Here is a 19,030-nt window from a genome sequence, read left to right on the forward strand (position 1 = left end):
CAAAAAAAGCGGTTTTTTTTCCCCCTCTTTGTCAGAGGGGGAGAAACAACTGTGTCCTCAATGACACATTTTAAGTTTCCTATTTTCTTGGGTGGGTCTGGATCAGAAAAGATGGGACCCTTGTGTCTGTGGATGACATCTGTTTCAACAATCTCACTCACACACAGGTCAAGAGGGCAGGTCCTAGCATGGACACCAGCACCCTCAGAAGTCTGCCCATCAGAGGGAGGCAGCAGTGGGGACTGGTCAGTGCTGGGATTGGAAGGCAGAGCTCCAGGATGCAGACTGCATCAAGCACTCATCTCATTGACACTGCTGGTCCTGGGGTCCTGGAACCCTGGCAGAGCTTTCTAGCTGAAACCTCCATCCAGGTCCCGGCTTCCTAAGTGCCCTGTGTGTGGTGTCTCCATGAGAAGCTCTGGGTCCTGGCCTGGCTTGGCCTGAGGTTTTGCTCCACACCTTTCAGTCCTGCTCTTCCTTCCCCAGCAATGGCTTTCCTTCAGGCCCAGGGCCTTATCACCAGCCCATGTGGGTCCCCTTGGTGGAGGAGGGAGGGAGACTTTGGAAAGTGCTTGGTTGAGCCTCTGAAGGAAACCTGCCCAGGCGTAAAAGCCTTTCAGACCTCACTTCATGCCTCTTCTTCCCTCTGGACAGGACAGAAGTCAGAGAAGTCCTGTAGGCCACAGAGAAGCAGAATCCTGGCAATCCTCCACTGGATGTCAGAAGATTTAGACTCAGGTCCTGCTTCTGTCGTGTCATGTTAAGCAAATCCCAACTGACCCCAACCTCAGTTGCCTTGCTTATAAAATGAGGATTGGGTATGTTGTCCTGCCTAGAGTTATTTTAAATGAGGCATCTCTTACTATCTCTTCTTGCATGGTTTTGTTTGTGATTTATAGGAATACTAGGCAAGATGGGGTGAAAATTTGGAACTCAAAATCTTGTGGAAGTAGATGTTGAAAACTAAAAATAAAAAAATATTTTAGCACAATAAAAAAAAGGAATGCTAATGATTTGTGTGGATTCACTTTATAGCCTGCCACTTGGCTAAAATTATTAATTGTTTCAATTAACTTTTTGAGTCTTTGGGATTTTCCAATTATATCATCATATCATCTGCAAAAAGGGATACTTTTATTACCTCCTTCCTTATTCTGAGTCCTTCTATTTCTTTTTCTTTTATTGCTAAGATTTCTGATATAATATTGAATAACAGTGTCAGTGGGCATCCTTGTTTCACATCTGATCTTACTGGGAAGGCTTCTGGCTTATCCCCATTGGAAATAATGCTTTCTAATGATTTTAGAGAAATGCTTTTTTTTAATCAATTTCAGGAAAAATCCATTTATACCTTTACTTTCAAGTGTTCTTTATAGAAATGAATGTTGTACTTTATGAAAACCCTGTTCTGCATCTATTGATATAATCATATGATTTTTAATCTTTTATTATTGATAAAATAAATTGTGTTAATAGTTTTCCTTATTATATACCATCCCTTCATTCTTGGCAAAAACCCCAATTGGTCATAATGTATATTCTTTGTAATATAGTGTAATATTTTAGCTAGTATTTCATTTAGGGTTTTTACAACCATATTCATTAATGAAATTGGTCCATAGTTTTCTCTACATTTATTTTTTCTTGTTTTGGTAACATTATCATATTTGTTTCATTAAAGGCATTTGGGTAGGATCCCTTCTTTGACTACTATTCCAAATAATTTATTTAATATTGGAATTAGTTTCTCTTTCAATGTTTGATAGAATTCACCTTTAAGTCTGTCTGGTCTTGGTGCTTTTTTCTTAAAAAGCTTACTTATGGCTTGTTCAATTTTTTTTCCCAAAATAGTTCTATTTAGATATTCTATTTCTTCTTCTGCTAATCTAGGCAATTTGTATTTATATTTTTGTAAATATTATTCCATTTCACTTAAATTGTTAAATATATTGGCACATAATTGGCCAAAATAACTCCTTATAATTGTTTTAATTTCATCTTTGTGTTATATTCAAACTTTTCATTTTTAGTAATAATGATTTGGTTTTTTCTCTTTTTAATAAAAATCAAATGGACTAATGGATTATCTATTTTATGTGTTTTTCTTTCATAAAACCAACTCCTACTTTTATTTATTAATTCAATGGGTTTTTACACTCAATTTTATTAATCTAACCCTTAGTTTTTAGGATTTTCAATTTAGTATTTAATTGGGAACTTTTAATTTGTTCTTTTTCTAGTTTTTTTTTAGTGGCATATCCAATTCATTAATCTGTTCTTTCTCCATTTTATTGCTGTAAGCATTCAGGGATATAAAATTTCTTCTGATTACTACTTTTGCTTTTTTTGTTTTGGTATGTTGTCTGATTAGTGTCATTCACTTTACTGAAATTATTGATTCTTTTTATGATTTGTTCTTTGATCCACTCATTATTTAAGATTAGGTTGTTTAATCTCCAATTAGTTTTTAATCTATGCTTCTGCATTCCATTATTAAAGATAATTTTTATTGCACTGTGATCTAGAAGGCATACTTTTAATCTTTCTGCTTTTCTACTTTTAACTATAAAATTTTTATGTCCTAATATATGGTCAATCTTTGTAAAGGTACCATGAACTGCTGAGAAAAAGGTGTATTCCTTTCTATTTCCATTCAATTCTCTCCAGATATCTATCATATCTAGCTTATCTAAAATTCTATTCACTTCCTTGATTGCTTTTTTTTTTTGATAAATTTATCTAGTTCTGCGAAAGGGAATATTTAAGTCCCCCACTATTAACAGTGCTACTCTCTATCTCTACCTGCAATTCATTTAACTTTTTTTAAAAAAAATTTAGATGCTATAGTATTTGGTGCATATAGGTTCAATATTGGTAATGCTTCATTGTCTGTGGTATCTTTTATCAAAATGTAGTTATCCTAGTCATCACTTTTAATTAAAACTTTTAGCCATAAATTTGTCTGAGATCATAATTTCTACCATTGCCTTTTTTGCATCAGCTGAAGCATAATAAATTCTACCTAACCCTCCATTTCAATTCTGTGTATATCTCTCATTCTTAAATGTGTTTCTTATAAACAACTTATTGTTGCAGTTTTATTTTTAATCCATTCTGCTGTTTCCTTTTTATGGAGGAGTTCATTCCATTCATATCCAAAGTTATAATTACTATTACTAGATAAAATACCTGGAAGTAAACTGCCAAAAGAAACCCAGGAACTATAAAACATTATTATACAAATAAAATCAGATTTAAATAATTGGAGAAATATTAATTGTTCACATGTAGCCATGGCCAATATAATAAAATGACAATTTGGCCTAAAGTAATTAATGTATTCAATGCAATCCCAATTAAATTATGAAAAAAATTATTTTACTGAATTAGAAAAAATAATAACAAAATTCATTTGGAAGAACAAAAAGTCAAGACTATCAAAGAAACTGATGACAAAAATGTAAGTGAAGGAGGATTAGCAGTACCAGATCTTAAACTATATTATAAGGCAGTAATTATCAAAATATCTGGTACTGCCTAAGAAATAAAAAGATCAGTAGAGCAGAATAGACATACAATTCATTGCAACAAAAAGATATAGTAGGTTTGTATTTGTCAAGTGTAAAGACTTTGGGATAAGAATTCATTATTTGATAAAAATTGTTGGGAAGACTGGAAAGCAGTATGGCAGAAACTGGGCATAAATGAATATTTTACATCATTTGCCAAGAGAAGGTCAAAATAGATACATGACCTAGATATAAAGAGAGATATTTCAAGAAAATTTGCAGAACATGAAACCTATTACTTATAAGACTTATGGGTAGGTGAACAATTTATGAGTAAACAACAGACAGAGAACAGTGAGGTGTAAAATGGATAATTTTGATGCCATGAAATTAAAAGTTTTGTACAAATAAAATAAATGTAGCCAAAATCAGAAGGAAAGCAAAAAATTAGGAGAAATTTTTAGATACATTTTTTTCAGATAAAGGTATCATCATAAATATATAAAGAACTCTGTAAACTCTATAAAAATATGAGTCATTCTCCAGTTGATAATGGACAAAGGTTATGAACAGGCAGTTTTCCAATGAAGAAGTCAAAACAATTTATAGTCATATGAAAAAATGCTATAAATCATTATCGATTAGAGATGCAAATTAAAACAAGTTTGAGATATTTTTCACCTACTAGATTGGCTAAAATGATTGAAGGGAAAAGAAACAAAAGTTGGAGGGGATGTGGAAAAATTGGGATGCTAATTCACTGTTGGTAGAATTGTGATCCAACCATTTTGGAGAACAATCTGAAATTATGCCCAGAGTTTTTAAACTCTATATACCCTTTGACCCAGAAATACCCTACTAAGTCTATTTTCTTTTATTTATTTGTTTGTTTACTTATTTATATATTCATTCATTTGTTTATTTGTTCATTCATTTATTTATTTATGGTTTTTAACATTCACTCTTATAAGATTTTGAATTTTAAATTTCCCCCTCTCTTCCCAAGATGGCAATATGATATAGGATATATATGTATAATCATATTAAACATATTTCCACATTAATCATGTTGTCAAGAAGAATCAGAACCAAAGGGAAAAAGTACAAGAAAGAAAAAAATAAAAATAAAATAGTATCCCTCAATCTGCATTCAGACTCCATAGTTCTTTCTTTGCATATTGTTAACATTTATTTTTCATCATGAGTCTTTTGGAATTGTTTTAGTTCATTGCATTGTTGAGAAGAGCTATGTCTATCAAAGTTGGTCATTGCACAATGTTGCTATTACTGTGTACGATGTTCTCCCGGTTTTGCTAATTTCACTCAGCATCAGTTCATGTAAGTCTTTGTGGGTTTTTCTGAAATTGCCTGTTCATCATTTCTTATGGAACAAATTACATTCATGTGCCAGAACTTGTTCAGTTATCCCCTAATTGATGGGCATCCCCTCATTTCCAATTCTTTGCCTCCACAAAAAGAACTGCTATAAATATTTTTGTACATGTTGGCCTTTTTCCCTTTTTTATGATCTCTTTGGGACACAGACCTAATAGTAGTATTGCTGGATCAAAGGGTATGGCACAGCTTTATAACCCTTTGGGAATAGTTCCAAATTGCTCTCCGGAATGGTTGGATCAATTCACAACTCTACCAACAATACATCAGTGTTCCAATTTTCCCACATCTTCTCCAACATTTATCATTTTCCTGTTTTGTCATGTTAGCCAATCTGATAGATGTGATGTGGTTCCTCAGAGTTGTTTTAATTTGCATTTCTGTAATCAATAATGATTTAGGGCATTTTTTTCAAATGACTATAGTTAGCTTGGGTTTATTCATCTGAAAATTGCCTGTTCATATCCTTTGTCCATTTATCAATTGGGGAATGACTTGTATTCTTATAAATTTGAATCAGTTCTCTATATATTTTAGAAATGAGACCTTTATCAGAGACACTGGCTATAAAAATTCATCCCAGTTTTCTGATTCCCTTCTAATCTTGGTTGCATTGTCTTTGTTGGTGCAAAAACTTTAATTTAATATAATCAAAATTATCCATTTTGCATTTCATAATATTCTCTGTCTCTAGTTTCATCATAAATTCTTCCATTTTCCATAGATCTGAAAAGTAAACTATTCCTTGCTCTCCTAATTTGCTTATAGTATCACTCTTTATGTCTAAATTTTGTACCTATTTTCACCTTATCTTGTTATACAGTGTAAGATGTTGGTCCGTGCTTAGTTTTTGTCACACTATTTTCCAGTTTTCTCAGGAGTTTTTGTTAAATAGTGAGCTCTTATCCCAGAGGCAGGAGTCCATGTATTTATCAAACAGTAGATTACTATAGCCATTGACTACTGTGTCCTGTGTACATAATCTATTCCACTGATCTACCACTTTATTTCTTAGCCAGTACCAAGTAATTTTAATGATTGATGATTTATAATACAGTTTTAGATCTGGTACAGCTAGGCTGCCTTTCCTTGCATTTCCTTTCACTAATTTCCTTGATATTCAGGACTTTTTGTTCTTCCAGATGAATTTTGTTATTATTTTTTCTAGTTCTATAAAACAATTTTGGTAGTTTGGTATGGCACTGAATGAGTAGATTAATTTAGGAGGCGTCGTCCTTGGTCTACCCATGAGTAAATGATATTTTTCTTATTGTTTAGATCTGGCTCTATTGGTGTGAAAAGTGTTTTGTAATTGTGTTGGTATAGTTCTTGGGTTTGTCTTGGCAGGTTTACTCTCAAATATTTTATATTTTCTACAGTTACTCTAAATGGGATTTCTTTTTCTATCTCTTGTTATTGGGCTTTGTTAGTAATATATAGAAATGCCAATGATTTATGTGGGCCTATTTTATATCCTGCAACTTTTGGTAAAGTTGTTAATTCTTTCAAGTAGTTTTTTAGTTGATTTTCTAGGATTCTCTCAGTATACCATCATACCATCTGCAAAGAGTGATAGCTTTGTTTCTTCTTTGCCTATTTTAATTCCTTCAATTTCTTTTTCTTCTTTTACTGTTAAAGCTAACATTTCTAGTACAATTTTGAATAACAGTGGTGATAATGGATATCCTTGTTTCACCCCTGATCTTATTGGAAATGCTTTTAGCTTGCCGCCATTACATATAATGCTTGCTGATGATTTTAGATTTATGCTACTTATCATTTTAAGGAAAACTCCATTTATTCCTATGCTCTCCAGTGTTTTTTGTTTGTTTGTTTGTTTGTTTTTTGGTGAGACAATTGGGGTTAAGTGACTTGCCCAGAGTCATACAGCTAGTGAATATTATGTGTCTGAGGCCGAATTTGAACACAGGTCCTCCTGACTCCAGGGCCAGTGCTCTATCCACTGTGCCACCTAGCTGCCCCTCTAGTGTTTTTAATAGGAATGGGTGTTGCATTTTGTCAAAAGCTTTTTCTGCATCTAATGAGATAATAATGTGATTTCTGTTAGTTTTGTTGTTGATATGGTCAATTATGCTGATAGTTTTCCTTATATTGAACCAGACCTGCAATCCTATTATAAATCCCAACTGATCATAGTGTATTATCCTCATGATAAGTTGCTGTAAGCTCTTTGCTAATATTTTTTTTAAATTTACATTTATATGCATTAGGGAAATTGGTCTGTACTTTTCTTTCTCTGTTTTGGCTCTTCCTATTTTAGTTATCAGCATCATATTGGTATCATAAAAAGAATTTGGTAGGATTCATTCTTTGCCTGTTTTTCCAAATAGTTTATGTAGTACTGGAATTAATTATTCCTTAAATGTTTGGTAGAATTCACTTGTAAGTCCATCTGGCACTGGAGAGTTTTTCTTAGGGAGTTCATTGATGGCTTGTTCAATTTTTTTTATGAAATGGGGTTATTGAAGTATTTTATTTCATCTTCTGTTAATCTGGGCAATTCACATATTTGTAAATATTTATCCATTTTACATAGATTATCAAAGTTCTTAGTATACAGTTGGGCAAGATAGCTCTTAATTATTGTTTTAATTTACTCTTCATTGGCGGTGAATTAATTCTTTTCATTTTTGATACTGGCAATTTAGTTTTCTTCCTTTTCTAAAATCAAATTAACCAAAGATTTATCTATTTTATTGTTGTTTTTTTCATAAAGCCAGCTCTTAGTTTTATCTATTAGTTCAATAGTTTTCTTAATATCAGTTTTATTAATCTCACCTTTGATTTTTAGAATTCTAATTTAGTATTTAATTGAGGATTTCTAATTTGTTCTTTTTCTAGCTTTTTCAGTTGCATACCCAAGTCATTGATCTCCTCTTTCTCCATTTTGTTTATATAAGCATTTAGAGGGGGGCAGAGCCAAGATGGAGGAGGGAAAGCAGTGACTTGCTTGAATTCTCCTTCAAACCCTTCCAAATACCTATAAAAAATGGCTCTAAACAAATTCTTAAGCAGCAGAACCCACAAAAAGACAGAGTAAAACAAATTTCCAGCCCAAGAAAACTTGGATGGTTGATCTGAAAGGTATATCGCGCCAGGCTGGGAGAGGAGGGCAGTTTGGCATGGGCGCGCAGGCCATAGCGAACCTGGAGTAGGCCTCAGAGGACTGAATCGCAGGCAGCTGTGGCGGTTTCCAGACTTCTCAACCCAAGAACACGAAAGACAACTTGGAAGGTCAGTGGGAAAAGTCTGTGACTGTGGTGGGAGAGAGAAGCTAGGTCTCAGCTGAAAGTCCTGAGCGTGGCCCAGGGCTTCAGCTGCCTCCTGAGCTTCTGGCCCACAAACTGTGAAGGAATCAAGTGGCTGATCAGAGAGGGAGATTGCAGGGATCTCTTTGCCAGTGCTGAGACAAGCATCTCTTGCTTTGCCCATGCTTGGATCTGGGTCACAGTTCTGAGGGGTGGTCCTGGGGTGAGGAGGAGAGCTGGCCTGGTGGAGCTTGTTGTGACGTGGAGAGAAAACACCTCGCCCCTTATCATAGCACCTTGGAAGAACTGAAAATTTTCAGGTCCCTAGAAGTATCTCTGAAAACAGCTGTACAAACTCCCAAAGCTTGGGACAGTACATTCTCCACATTGGAAGCAGACTTTTACCTTAACAAAGAGTTTAAAACTCAAGTAGTTGGTTGGGATCATGAGCAAACCTTGCAAAAAGAGTCAGACTATATTATCTTACTTTAGTGACAAAGAAGATCAACACATACAACCAGAAGAAGACAACAAAGTCAAAGCTCCTACATCCAAAGCCTCCAAGAAAAATATGAATCAGTCCCAGGCCATGGAAGAGCTCAAAAAGGAGTTTGAGAAAAAAGTGGGAGAAGCAGAGGAAAAACTGGGAAGAGAAATGAGAGTGATTCAAGAAAATCATGAAAAACAAGTCAATGGCTTGCTAAAGGAGACCCCAAAAAAAATACTGAAGAAAATAACACCTTAAAAAATAACCTAACTCAAATGGCAAAAGAGGTCCAAAAAGCCAATGAGGAGAAGAATGCCCTAAAAAGCAAAACTGGTCAAATGGCAAAGGAAATCCAAAAGATTACTGAAGAAAATACTTTTTTAAAAATTAGAATAGAGCATTTGGAAGCTAGTGTCTTTATGAGAAATCAAGACACTGTAAAACAAATCCAAAAGATTGAAAAATTAGAAAACAATTGGGAAAACAACTGACCTGGAAAATAGATCCAGGAGAGAGAATTTAAAAATTATTAGGCTATCTGAAAACCATGATCAAAAAAAGAGCCTAGACATCATCTTTCAACAAATTATCAAGGAAAACTGCCTTGATATCTTAGAACCAGAGGGCAAAATAGAAATTGAAAGAATCCACTGATCTCCTTCTGAAAGAGATCCCCAAAGGAAAACTCCTAAGAATATTGTAGCCAAATTCCAGAGTTCCCAGGTCAAGGAGAAAATATGATAAGCAGCCAGAAAGAAACAATTCAAGTATTGTGGAAACACTATCAGGATAACACAAGATTTAGCAGCTTCTACATTAAGAGACCGCAGGGCATGGAATATAATATTCTGGAGGGCAAAGGAGATAGGATTACAACCAAGAATCACCTACCCAGCAAAACTGAGTATAATCCTTCAGGGGAAAAAATAGTCATTCAGTGAAATAGAAGACTTTCAAGCATTCTTGATGAAAAGACCTTAGTTGAATAGAAAATTTGACTTTCCAATACAAGACTCAAGTGGAACATGAAGAGGTAAACAGGAAAGAGAAATCATAAGAGACTTATTAAGGTTGAACTGTTTCAATTCCTGCATGGAAAGATGATATTTGTAACTCATGAGACCTTTGTCAGTATTAGGGTAGTTGGAGAGAAAAAATTATATGTATGTATGTATATATATATATACATATATATGTAGATAGAAGGCACAGGGTGAGTTGAAGATGAAGGGGTCATATTTGGAGAATAAAATTAAGGGATGAGAGAGGATTATACTAGGAGAAGGAGAAAGGGAGAGGTAGAATGGGGTAAATTACCTCCCCAAAAAAAAACAGAAAAGAAAAGACTCTTACAGTGGAGGGGAAATGGGAAAAGGTGAGAGGGAATGAGTGAATCTTATTCCCATAGGATTTGACTTAAGGAGGGAATAACATACACACTCAACTGGGTATGGAAATCTGTCTTACCCTACAGGAAAATAGGGGGGAAGGGGACAAGAGAGTAGCAGGATGATAGAGAGGAGGGCAGATTGGGAAAGAGGGTAATCAGAAGCAAATACTTCTGAGGAGGGACAGGGTCAAAAGAAAGAATAGAACAAATTGAGGGGTGGGATAGGATTAAGGGAAATAGAGTTAGTTTTTCACAGCATGTCTACTAGGGAAGTGTTTTGCATAACTGCACATGTATAGTCTATATTGAGTTGCTTGCCTTTTCAATGAGGATGGATGGGGAAGGTGGAAGGGAGAAAATTTGGAACCAAAAGTTTTTAAAACACTTGTTTAAAAAAAAATGTTTTCACATGCAACTGGGAAATAAGAAATACAGGAAATGGGGTACAGAAATCTATCCTGCCCTACAGGAAAATAGAAGCGGAAGGGGATAAGAGAAGTGGGGGGAGAAATAGAAGGGAAGGCAGACTAGGGGAAGGGGTATTCAGAATGCATGCCATCTTGGGATGGGGGGAGGGGTGAGATGGGGTGAAAATTTGGAACTCAAAATCTTGTGGAAGTAAATGTTGAAAACTAAAAATAAATTTATTAATTAAAAAAAAGAAAAGGAAAAAATATATAAGCATTTAGAGACATAAAATTTTCCCTAAGAACTGCTTTGGCTGAATCTCATAAATTTTGGCATGTTGTCTCATTGTTATTCTCTTGGATGAAGTTATTGATTGTTTTTATGATTAGTTGTTTGACCAATTAATTCTTTATTCTTAGATTATTTAGTTTTCAATTAACATTAAGTCTATCTTTCCATGGACCTTTATTACATGTAATTTTTATTGCATCATGATCTGAAAAGGATGCATTTAATGTTTCTGCCTTTCTGCATTGGATTTATGCCCTACTACATGGTCAATTTTTTTGTGTAGGTGCCAGGTACCACTTTGAAAAAGGTATATTCCTTTCTATTCCTATTCAATTTTCTCCAGAGGTCTATTATACCTAACTTTTCTAAAATTTTATTCACGTCCTTAACTTCTTTCTTGTTTATTTTGTGGTTGGAATTATCTAGTTCTGAGAGGAGGAGGTTAAGGTCTCCCACTAGTATAGTTTTGCTGTTTATTTCATCCTATAACTCACTTAAGTTCTCTAAAAATTTGGATGCTATACCACTTGATGCATATATGTTTAGTATTGATATTATTTCATTGTCTATGGTACCTTTTAGCAGGGTGTAGTTTCCTTCCTTATCTCTTTTAATTAGATCTATTTTTGCTTTTGCTTTGTCTGAGATCAGGATTGCTACCCTTGCTTTTTGTTTTTATTTCTGCTGAAGCATAATATATTTTACTCCAAACTTTTACCTTTACTCTGTATCTCTATGCTTCAGATCTGTTTCTTGTAAACAACATATTGTAGGACTATGGTTTTTAATCCACTCTGCTATATGCTTCCATTTTATGGGAGAGTTCATCCTATTCACATTCTCAGTTAAGATTACTGTGTCTTTCTCTATATACTATTTTCCCCCATTTATGTTTTTTCTCTCCCTTCTCCCTTTGTCTCCTCACTAGTGTTTTGCTTCTGACTACTGCCTCCCTCAATCTACCCTTCCTTTTCAACCCCCCTTCCTTTTCTTTCCTTTTTTTTTTTTTTGGCTAAGTAATAGGGTTAAGTGACTTACCCAACATCACACAGCTAGTAAACGATATGTGTCTGAGGCCGAATTTGAACTCAGGTCCTCCTGAATCCAGGGCCAGTGCTCTATCCACTGTGCCACCAAGCTGCCCCCCTTTTCTTTCCTTTACCCCCTACTACTTCTGCCCTCCTTTCTATCCACTTCCCTCTTTTATTTCCCCTTTCCCCTCCTACTTTTTATAGGGCAAGACAGGTTTCTATACCCAACTGAGTATGTATGTTATTTGCTCTTTGAATGTAATCTGATGGAAATAGAGTTCAAACAATGCTCGCCTCCCTCCCTTCTTTCCCTCTATTGTAATAGGATTTTGTGCCTCTTCATGTGATGTTATTTACCTTTTTCTTCTTCCTTCTTTCCTCTTCTCCCAGTACAGTCCTTCTCCCCTCCTGCATCCCACCCCTGCATCAGAGTATGGGGAGGCTTGGCTGCTGGAGGATGCCTGCCTGCCAGGGGATACCCTGATGCATGTGGTGGTTCTCTGAGCTGGAGTCTGCCAGTTTCCCTGGCTATGCTAAGGCACGTGGGGGCATGGAGTCCTAGTATTGGCTCTTGTTTGCTCCACCACCCTGGGGCTCAGGATTTCCTGCTGGTTTGCTGAGGTGGAGCTTGTTGCTGGCTTGCTGGGACCCCTCCTGTCCTGGATTGTGCTCACCTTTTGCTTCAGTGAGATGGACATTTCTTGCCAATCCTCCAAATTTCCTGGGCTGAAAGACAGATCCACCCTATCTTACCACTGGTTTTGCTATTCCAGAATTTTTCCTGGGGTGCTATTTTCTGGTTTTTCAGAAGTCAATAAGGAAGAGGAAGAGCAATTTGCTGCTTACTCTGCCATCTTGGCTGCCAGAAATGGATGGTTTATTAGGTCTATTTCCAAAGATGATTAAGGAAAAAGGAAACTAACCTAGATGTTCTAAAATGTTTATGGCAGCTCCTTTTGTGATAGGAAGGACCTGAAAATTACAGGGATGCCCATGAATTGGGGAATGACTGAACAAGTTGTGGTATATGATCATGATGGAATACTACTGAATATAAGAAATGATGAGCTCAATGACCTTAGAAAAAAACATGGATAGAATTGCACAAAATAATGAAGAGCAAAGTGAGTAGAACCAAGAGCCCATTGTATTCAGTAATAGGAATATTGTTTTAAGAACAACTTTGAGTTAATAAGTAATTTTGACTATTACAAATACCTAAATAAACATCTGACATATGAGAAAGGAAATATGAAGGAAGACACTATTTGCATCCAGAGAAAGTACTGATAAATAGAAGTATGTATAGAATGATTTTACACAAATATATTTGTGTCTAACGGCAGCCATCTCTAGGGCAGAGTAGGGGGAGAAAAAAAAAGAAATTCACGTGATAACTTTATTATATATTTAAAAGGAATAGAAAGTTGCACAGAACAGATTTGTAGTTTCATGCGCAATCATCTTTTTATTATACTATATTATATTCCATAAATTAAAAATTTGAGAAATAAAAAATTAAAAAGAAATAAAAGAAATAGGGGTTGGTGATTGTATCAGATCATGTGTAAAGTTAGCCATCTCAGCTCTAATGCTCTGTGACTCTCTAGTTTACACTGTCCAGTTGGGAGACCAGGGACATCTTCTAGCCATAAATGATCAATACTTTTGTTGGCAAATTTGCCTTACAAAGACACAAATGTGGACCCTCTGCTTCTATTAATTCTTCTTCTAGTCCCTAGATTTATTTCAGGGTCAATCAAAGAAGATATTGGTAGTAAAATTAAGTCTTTGTGTCCTAACCTCAAAAAAGACCTGTAGAATTAGTGGGATTTGGGGGAATAGGAATTGGGTCTCCAAAGTGGGTCTGTGGACATAGACTCTTGGGCAACTATTTTATATAAATTTTGAGGGATTTTCTGTCCCCTAGTCAGATAGTTATCTGGAACCAAACATCCCCAGTAAGCACTGGACCAAGACAATTAAAAAAATAGCCAGTCTCAGCTTGTAACATTCTGATGGCTTTTGTTGATTGCCTGGCTAAGTATGGAGGCCCAGGATCCCTGGTCCCAGACAATAAAGTTACCTGGAGTTATAAAGTTTTTGGAATTCCCATCATTTCCTGGGTTGTGAGCTTATATTCTCAAAACCCATTTTGGGGAGTGCCCATGAATCTCCACTAGTTTTCTTATATTATGAATATTTAAGATGACTTGTTAGTAGAGCAGAGAGAAATTTAAATTGCCAAAGTTTAAATGGATGCTCACAGATATTCGAAAGCCCTTCCATATTGCTGTCATAGACCCTTTATATATTGTACAAGATTATCTAACATTTTCCCCTCTATTCAAGAGTTGACCTGAACAACGACAGTTTCTCCCTTTACTGAAAACTGTGGGTCCTCATTATGAGAGATCCTTCTATTCAAATGTGTCTCCAGCCTTCATGGGCCTGTAACATAGACTTGAAGTGGGTGAGATCCCCTTCAACTCTACAATCCTATGATTCTGTATTGCCAGTATTGGTGAAGATGCCTAGGTGGAGGACAATGACCCTGAGATCCAAGATCATGCATTATCTAAACTTTTAACCTTTGCTAATATTAAAACACAAGGTCCTGTGAGCAATGGGGGCTAAATGAATGTTTCTTGAATTGAGGGTTTAATTGAATTGAAATACCAGTGGTTATTGATCTGTGGATGGCAGAGACCAAAGTGAACTTACCTGAGCTAGTAATATCAGAAAGCACAAGGTTGAGGTGTATGAGGTATAAACGTGGAGTAGGGCTGTTGTAGGAAGCTGGCTGGTGATGCCACCTTATGGTCCAGATCATGGCTGACAGAATCCCAACCAGGGAGATACTAAGAACAAGAAAGGATGTTGGCAGTGAAGAACAGGATAACAGAACCTGAAAATTGTTCCCACTGATCCCTTAGCCCTAGGAACCAGGAGTGTCGTCTCAAATCTGGGCAACCACACGTTAAAGGGCACAGAGCTGTGGTCCAGCTTGTATCCATCCCACCTCATCTTGCCCTCCTCATACAGATCTCATAGGTCAGGCTGGTTCGCACACACCCCGTATTCACTTCAACCTCCATACCTCAGATCACACTATTTTTTCTAGGCTCTAATGTCCTCCCTGCTCCTTTCCACTTATTCAAGTATTTCAGTATCTAACTCAAAGGGCCATCTGCTCCCTGAAGACTTGTTACTTAACTACTTGCTCACCGATCTTATATCTCTGTGTTTCACTTCAGGATCTCAGCAGCTCACATGGATTCAATGATTTCCTCTATGCAGAGGCCTCTCAGCTTCACTGATCCAGCCCTAACCTCTTTCCTGACCTCTAATGTCTATTGGACACTCTGAACTGGATGCCCCATAGACATTAAACACAAGTTGTGCAGAACTGAACTCACTCTCTTTCCCCTAAACATTCCCAATTTCCTACCTTCTCTATTGCTGTCAAGGACAGCACCAGGCTCCAACCTAGGTGTCATTCTCAACTCCTTATTCTCTCTTTCCCTGCCTCCCCATATCTAGTCTCCATAGCCAAGTCCTGTCCAGTCTGCCTTTCCAACATCTCTCATATCCATTTCCTTCTCTCCTCTGTTACTTTTGCTGTCTTCATGCAAAACTTTATCACCTGGTTGGCTTCCCAGCCTCCAGCTTTTCTGTTCTCCAGCATTTGACATTCAGTTGTCAAAAAGATCTCCCTAAAGTTCAGGTGTGACCATGCCAACCCCCAATTCAATAACATTCAGTGTCTTTCATATTTAAGATAAATAAAAGCCCTGTAGTGTTGAAAGCCCTTCACAACCTGGCCCTTTCTTACCTCTTTTGTCTTCTTACACCTCCCCCCCCGCCCGTGTCTTCTGCCAACCAGTGACACTGGCTTTTTGATTGTTCCTCAAATAATACCTTCCACCTTCCTACTTGAGGCATTTTCACTGGCTGTCTCCCTTACCTGGAATTCTCCCTCTTCCTCTCTATATCCTGACTCCTCTGGCATCCTTCAGATCTAGCTCAAATCTCAGCTTCTGCTAGAAGCCTTTCCTCATTCCGCATAATGCTAGTGTCTTCTCTCCTAATATCTCCAATTTATCCTTCATGTATCTTGTTTTGTGTAAAGGCTTGCGTGGTCTCTCTAATTCGACTGTCAGCTCCTTGAGAGCAAGGAATGAATTTTGCTTTTCATGGTAACCTCTGTGTCTAATAGCACAGTGCCTGGCACATAGTAGACACTTAATAAATGCTTCTTGACTTGGTTTGACCTCTACCCTTGTTATCAGTATCACTAAGCAAAATATATGGGCTTTGGGGGTATGGACCGTGTCTTTCCTTCTGTTCCTCTGTACTGAGTAACTGGGCACAGATCTGCAACCTTACAGGCCCAGCATGCAGATGACAGATGAATGTGGAATACAGTTTCCTTTTCTATGGGCAACACAGTTGGCTAGAGGCTTTTCTAGAAATGCTCTTCTCTAGGTCTCCAACTGGTTCCTTGTCAGTTGGGGTGCTAAAGGTTTAAAGATTTCATTTTATTCAATCATTGAAAAATATTAATTAACCAAAGGATGGGAGTTAATAGCCTAAATACATCTGCAGAAAGTAAGATATATTACATCTTTTGTGATTACTTGAGTGGGAATATAATGGAAGTTCTATGTATCACAGCTATTTATGGCATCTTTACATAAATTAATCATGTGCTATGGCATAAGATTCTGTACTGGAATATAGAAAAATAAAAATTTTAAGTATATACTTTACTGATCACAATGGAATAAAAATGACAATTAATGAGACCTTTGAAGAATCAATTGACCCCAGACTCCTGGATTTAAGACTAGTCCTCTGCTCAGTGTGCCAGGCTGTCTCCCAAGCTTCCTCTTACAATTCAGCCTGCCTCTTAGATGTGGTGGTCAGAAGGGGCTGATTAACAACTGACCTCCCTACTGATAAATAGTCGAAGGAAATGAACAGGCAGTTTTTTTAGATAAAGAAATCAAAAGAATTTATAGTCATATGAAAACCTGCTCTAAATCATTATTGATTAGAGAAATGCAAATTAAAACAAGCTTGAGATATAATTTTACACCTACCAAATTTACTAAAACGATTGGGAAAGTGACAAATGTTGGAGGGGATGTGAAAAAATGAGGCAATAATTCATTGTTGATAGAATTGTGAACTGATCTAACCGTTTTGGAGAGCAATCTGGAAGTATGCCCAAAGAGTTATCAAACTGCACATACCCTTTAACCCAGAAATATCACTATTAGGTTAGTTTCCCAAGATGATTAGGGAAAAAGGAAAAGAAGCTAAATGTTCTAAAATGTTTATGGTAGTTCTCTTTGTGGTGGCAAAGAAGTGGAAATTATAGGGATGCCCATTAATCAAGGAATGGCTGAACAAGTTGGGGTATATGATTGTGATGGAATACTACTATGCTATAAGAAATGATGAGCTCAATCATCTTAGAAAAACATGGAAAGACTTAACATGAAATAACGAGGAACCGAACAAGCAGAACCAAGAGAATGTTGTAGACATAACAGCAATATTGTTTTAAGAAGAACTTTGAGTTAATAAGTCATTTCAACTATTATAAATACCCAAATTAACTCTAGAGAATATATGACAGATGTATATCCAGAGAAAGAACTGACAACTAGAAGTATTTATAGAAAGATTTTACATATATATGTAAATATACACACATATTTGTGTCTAATGGTGTCTATCTCCTGGGTGGGGCAGGAGAAGGAAGAAAAAAAGGAAAAAAAGCAATTTATGTGATAGCTTTCTTATATATTTAAAAAGAACAGCAAGTGGTACACAATAGATTTGCAATTTCATGTGCAATCATCTTTTTTATTATACTAATTTATGGGAAAGCTTGTTTTATTCCATAAATTATGAAATTAAATGAATAAAAAAATTTTAAAGGTAACCTACCTGCATTTTCCAAGTTTCTGAGATTGTGCTACAACCCAGAGAAGAGTGACCACCATGAAAATGACTACAAGCCCTTTGGAACAAAGGCCCTCCCAACAAAAGAATTACCCCAGCCTACCCAGATGTTAAACAGGGACCTCCTTCTGAGGGCTCTGTGATTCACCTTGCTTTCTACTAAATAACAATCATCTGGATACATTCTCAGCAAGAAAGGAGGAGAGAATTCATCTCATCAGGAAGAGAAAGCTCTGTTCTCTTTCTAGCTATTGTCAAAATATTTTGGGGATATCCTATTTCCCAGAGTTTAGGCTTAGCAAGCAGACTGTGCCTTGAGCTTGGCATAACAACAATCCTTTGCTCTCTGGATGATCTCACCCTCTGGCAAAGTGTATTGCACCACATGTTCACTCCCTCTATTTCCCAGGAATCTGAGAGCCAATATCCATCATATCTCTGACATGCTCATAATCCCTGTTCCTTGTACTGCACTCCTGTTCCGATAACAGAACTCTGATTCTGAACTGCACAGAGTAGTAACATCTCCCAAGACTTGGGACAATACTCTTCCCACAGGAGCCGTGGGCACAGTAACTCTGGACCTAAAAATGACATAGTCCAGCCCACTTGTATACATTAGCATTGCCTGTATCCCAATATGTTAAGCCCTCCTTCTCAGGGTGGAGAGGCTTCCTTTAGTGCAAGTCACTTTCCTCACTCTGAAATAAATTATACCACTACTTTATGTCCTGACACCTGCATCTAGTCTGCTCTGTTCAGCTCAGGCCCTTTCCAGGTTAGAGACTGATCAGGTCTCCACTACATTCTAAACTCCTTGATACTATTCATCTTGCTTTCACTGTAGGAAGCTGGAAAAAGCCTTTAGCATATTATTCCTTATGGGAGTGGTTTCTTGGTGATCCTGCCAAATGGCTCTCATTTAGGCCCAGGCTAAAAGCCTCTCTTTCCTTCAAGTCCACTAGACGTGTTCTTCTGTCCTCTCCTTATTTACTCAAGTCTCTAACACATGGCTTGATTTGCCAAAACTAAACCTTTGAATTGTCATCTTTGTCATTTGAAATCAGCTCCTGCATCTGAGCTGCTGTGTTATACAAAGATCTTCAGAAGTGGCATCTCTGCCAGCTTGTTTACAAACCAGGCATGCTTTCCCCCACTCCTTTCCTATTTCTTGGATTCATCTTGAGTAGCAGCACGGTATGGCTAGAAGAGAAGTCTTAGGAGAACTGGGTTGGAGTCTCTCAGTGGAGGCTAGGGGATGACTTGTTGGGGCT

The 19,030-nt window shown here is 36.7% G+C and overlaps 1 protein-coding gene across 8 annotated transcripts in view; it reads right to left on the minus strand.

Moving 5' to 3' along the window:
* The window catches only part of LOC114032778 (butyrophilin-like protein 2), a 105,428-nt gene that overhangs the window by 59,378 nt on the left and 27,020 nt on the right, over positions 1–19,030 (minus strand). For 7 of the 8 annotated variants that reach the window (XM_027848222.1, XM_027848219.1, XM_027848215.1 and 4 more), the window contains one exon: positions 14,505–14,641. The exons of the other annotated variant lie outside the window; for it this stretch is intronic. In XM_027848222.1, coding sequence (XP_027704023.1) covers positions 14,505–14,613 — 109 coding nt within the window. In that variant the 5' untranslated portion in view covers positions 14,614–14,641. The remainder of the gene's footprint in view (positions 1–14,504; positions 14,642–19,030) is intronic. 8 annotated transcript variants of the gene reach the window in all.

The sequence above is a fragment of the Vombatus ursinus genome, unplaced genomic scaffold, assembly GCF_900497805.2.
Source record: "Vombatus ursinus unplaced genomic scaffold, bare-nosed wombat genome assembly UNPS02005659.1, whole genome shotgun sequence".
NCBI classification, from domain to species: Eukaryota; Metazoa; Chordata; class Mammalia; order Diprotodontia; family Vombatidae; genus Vombatus; species Vombatus ursinus.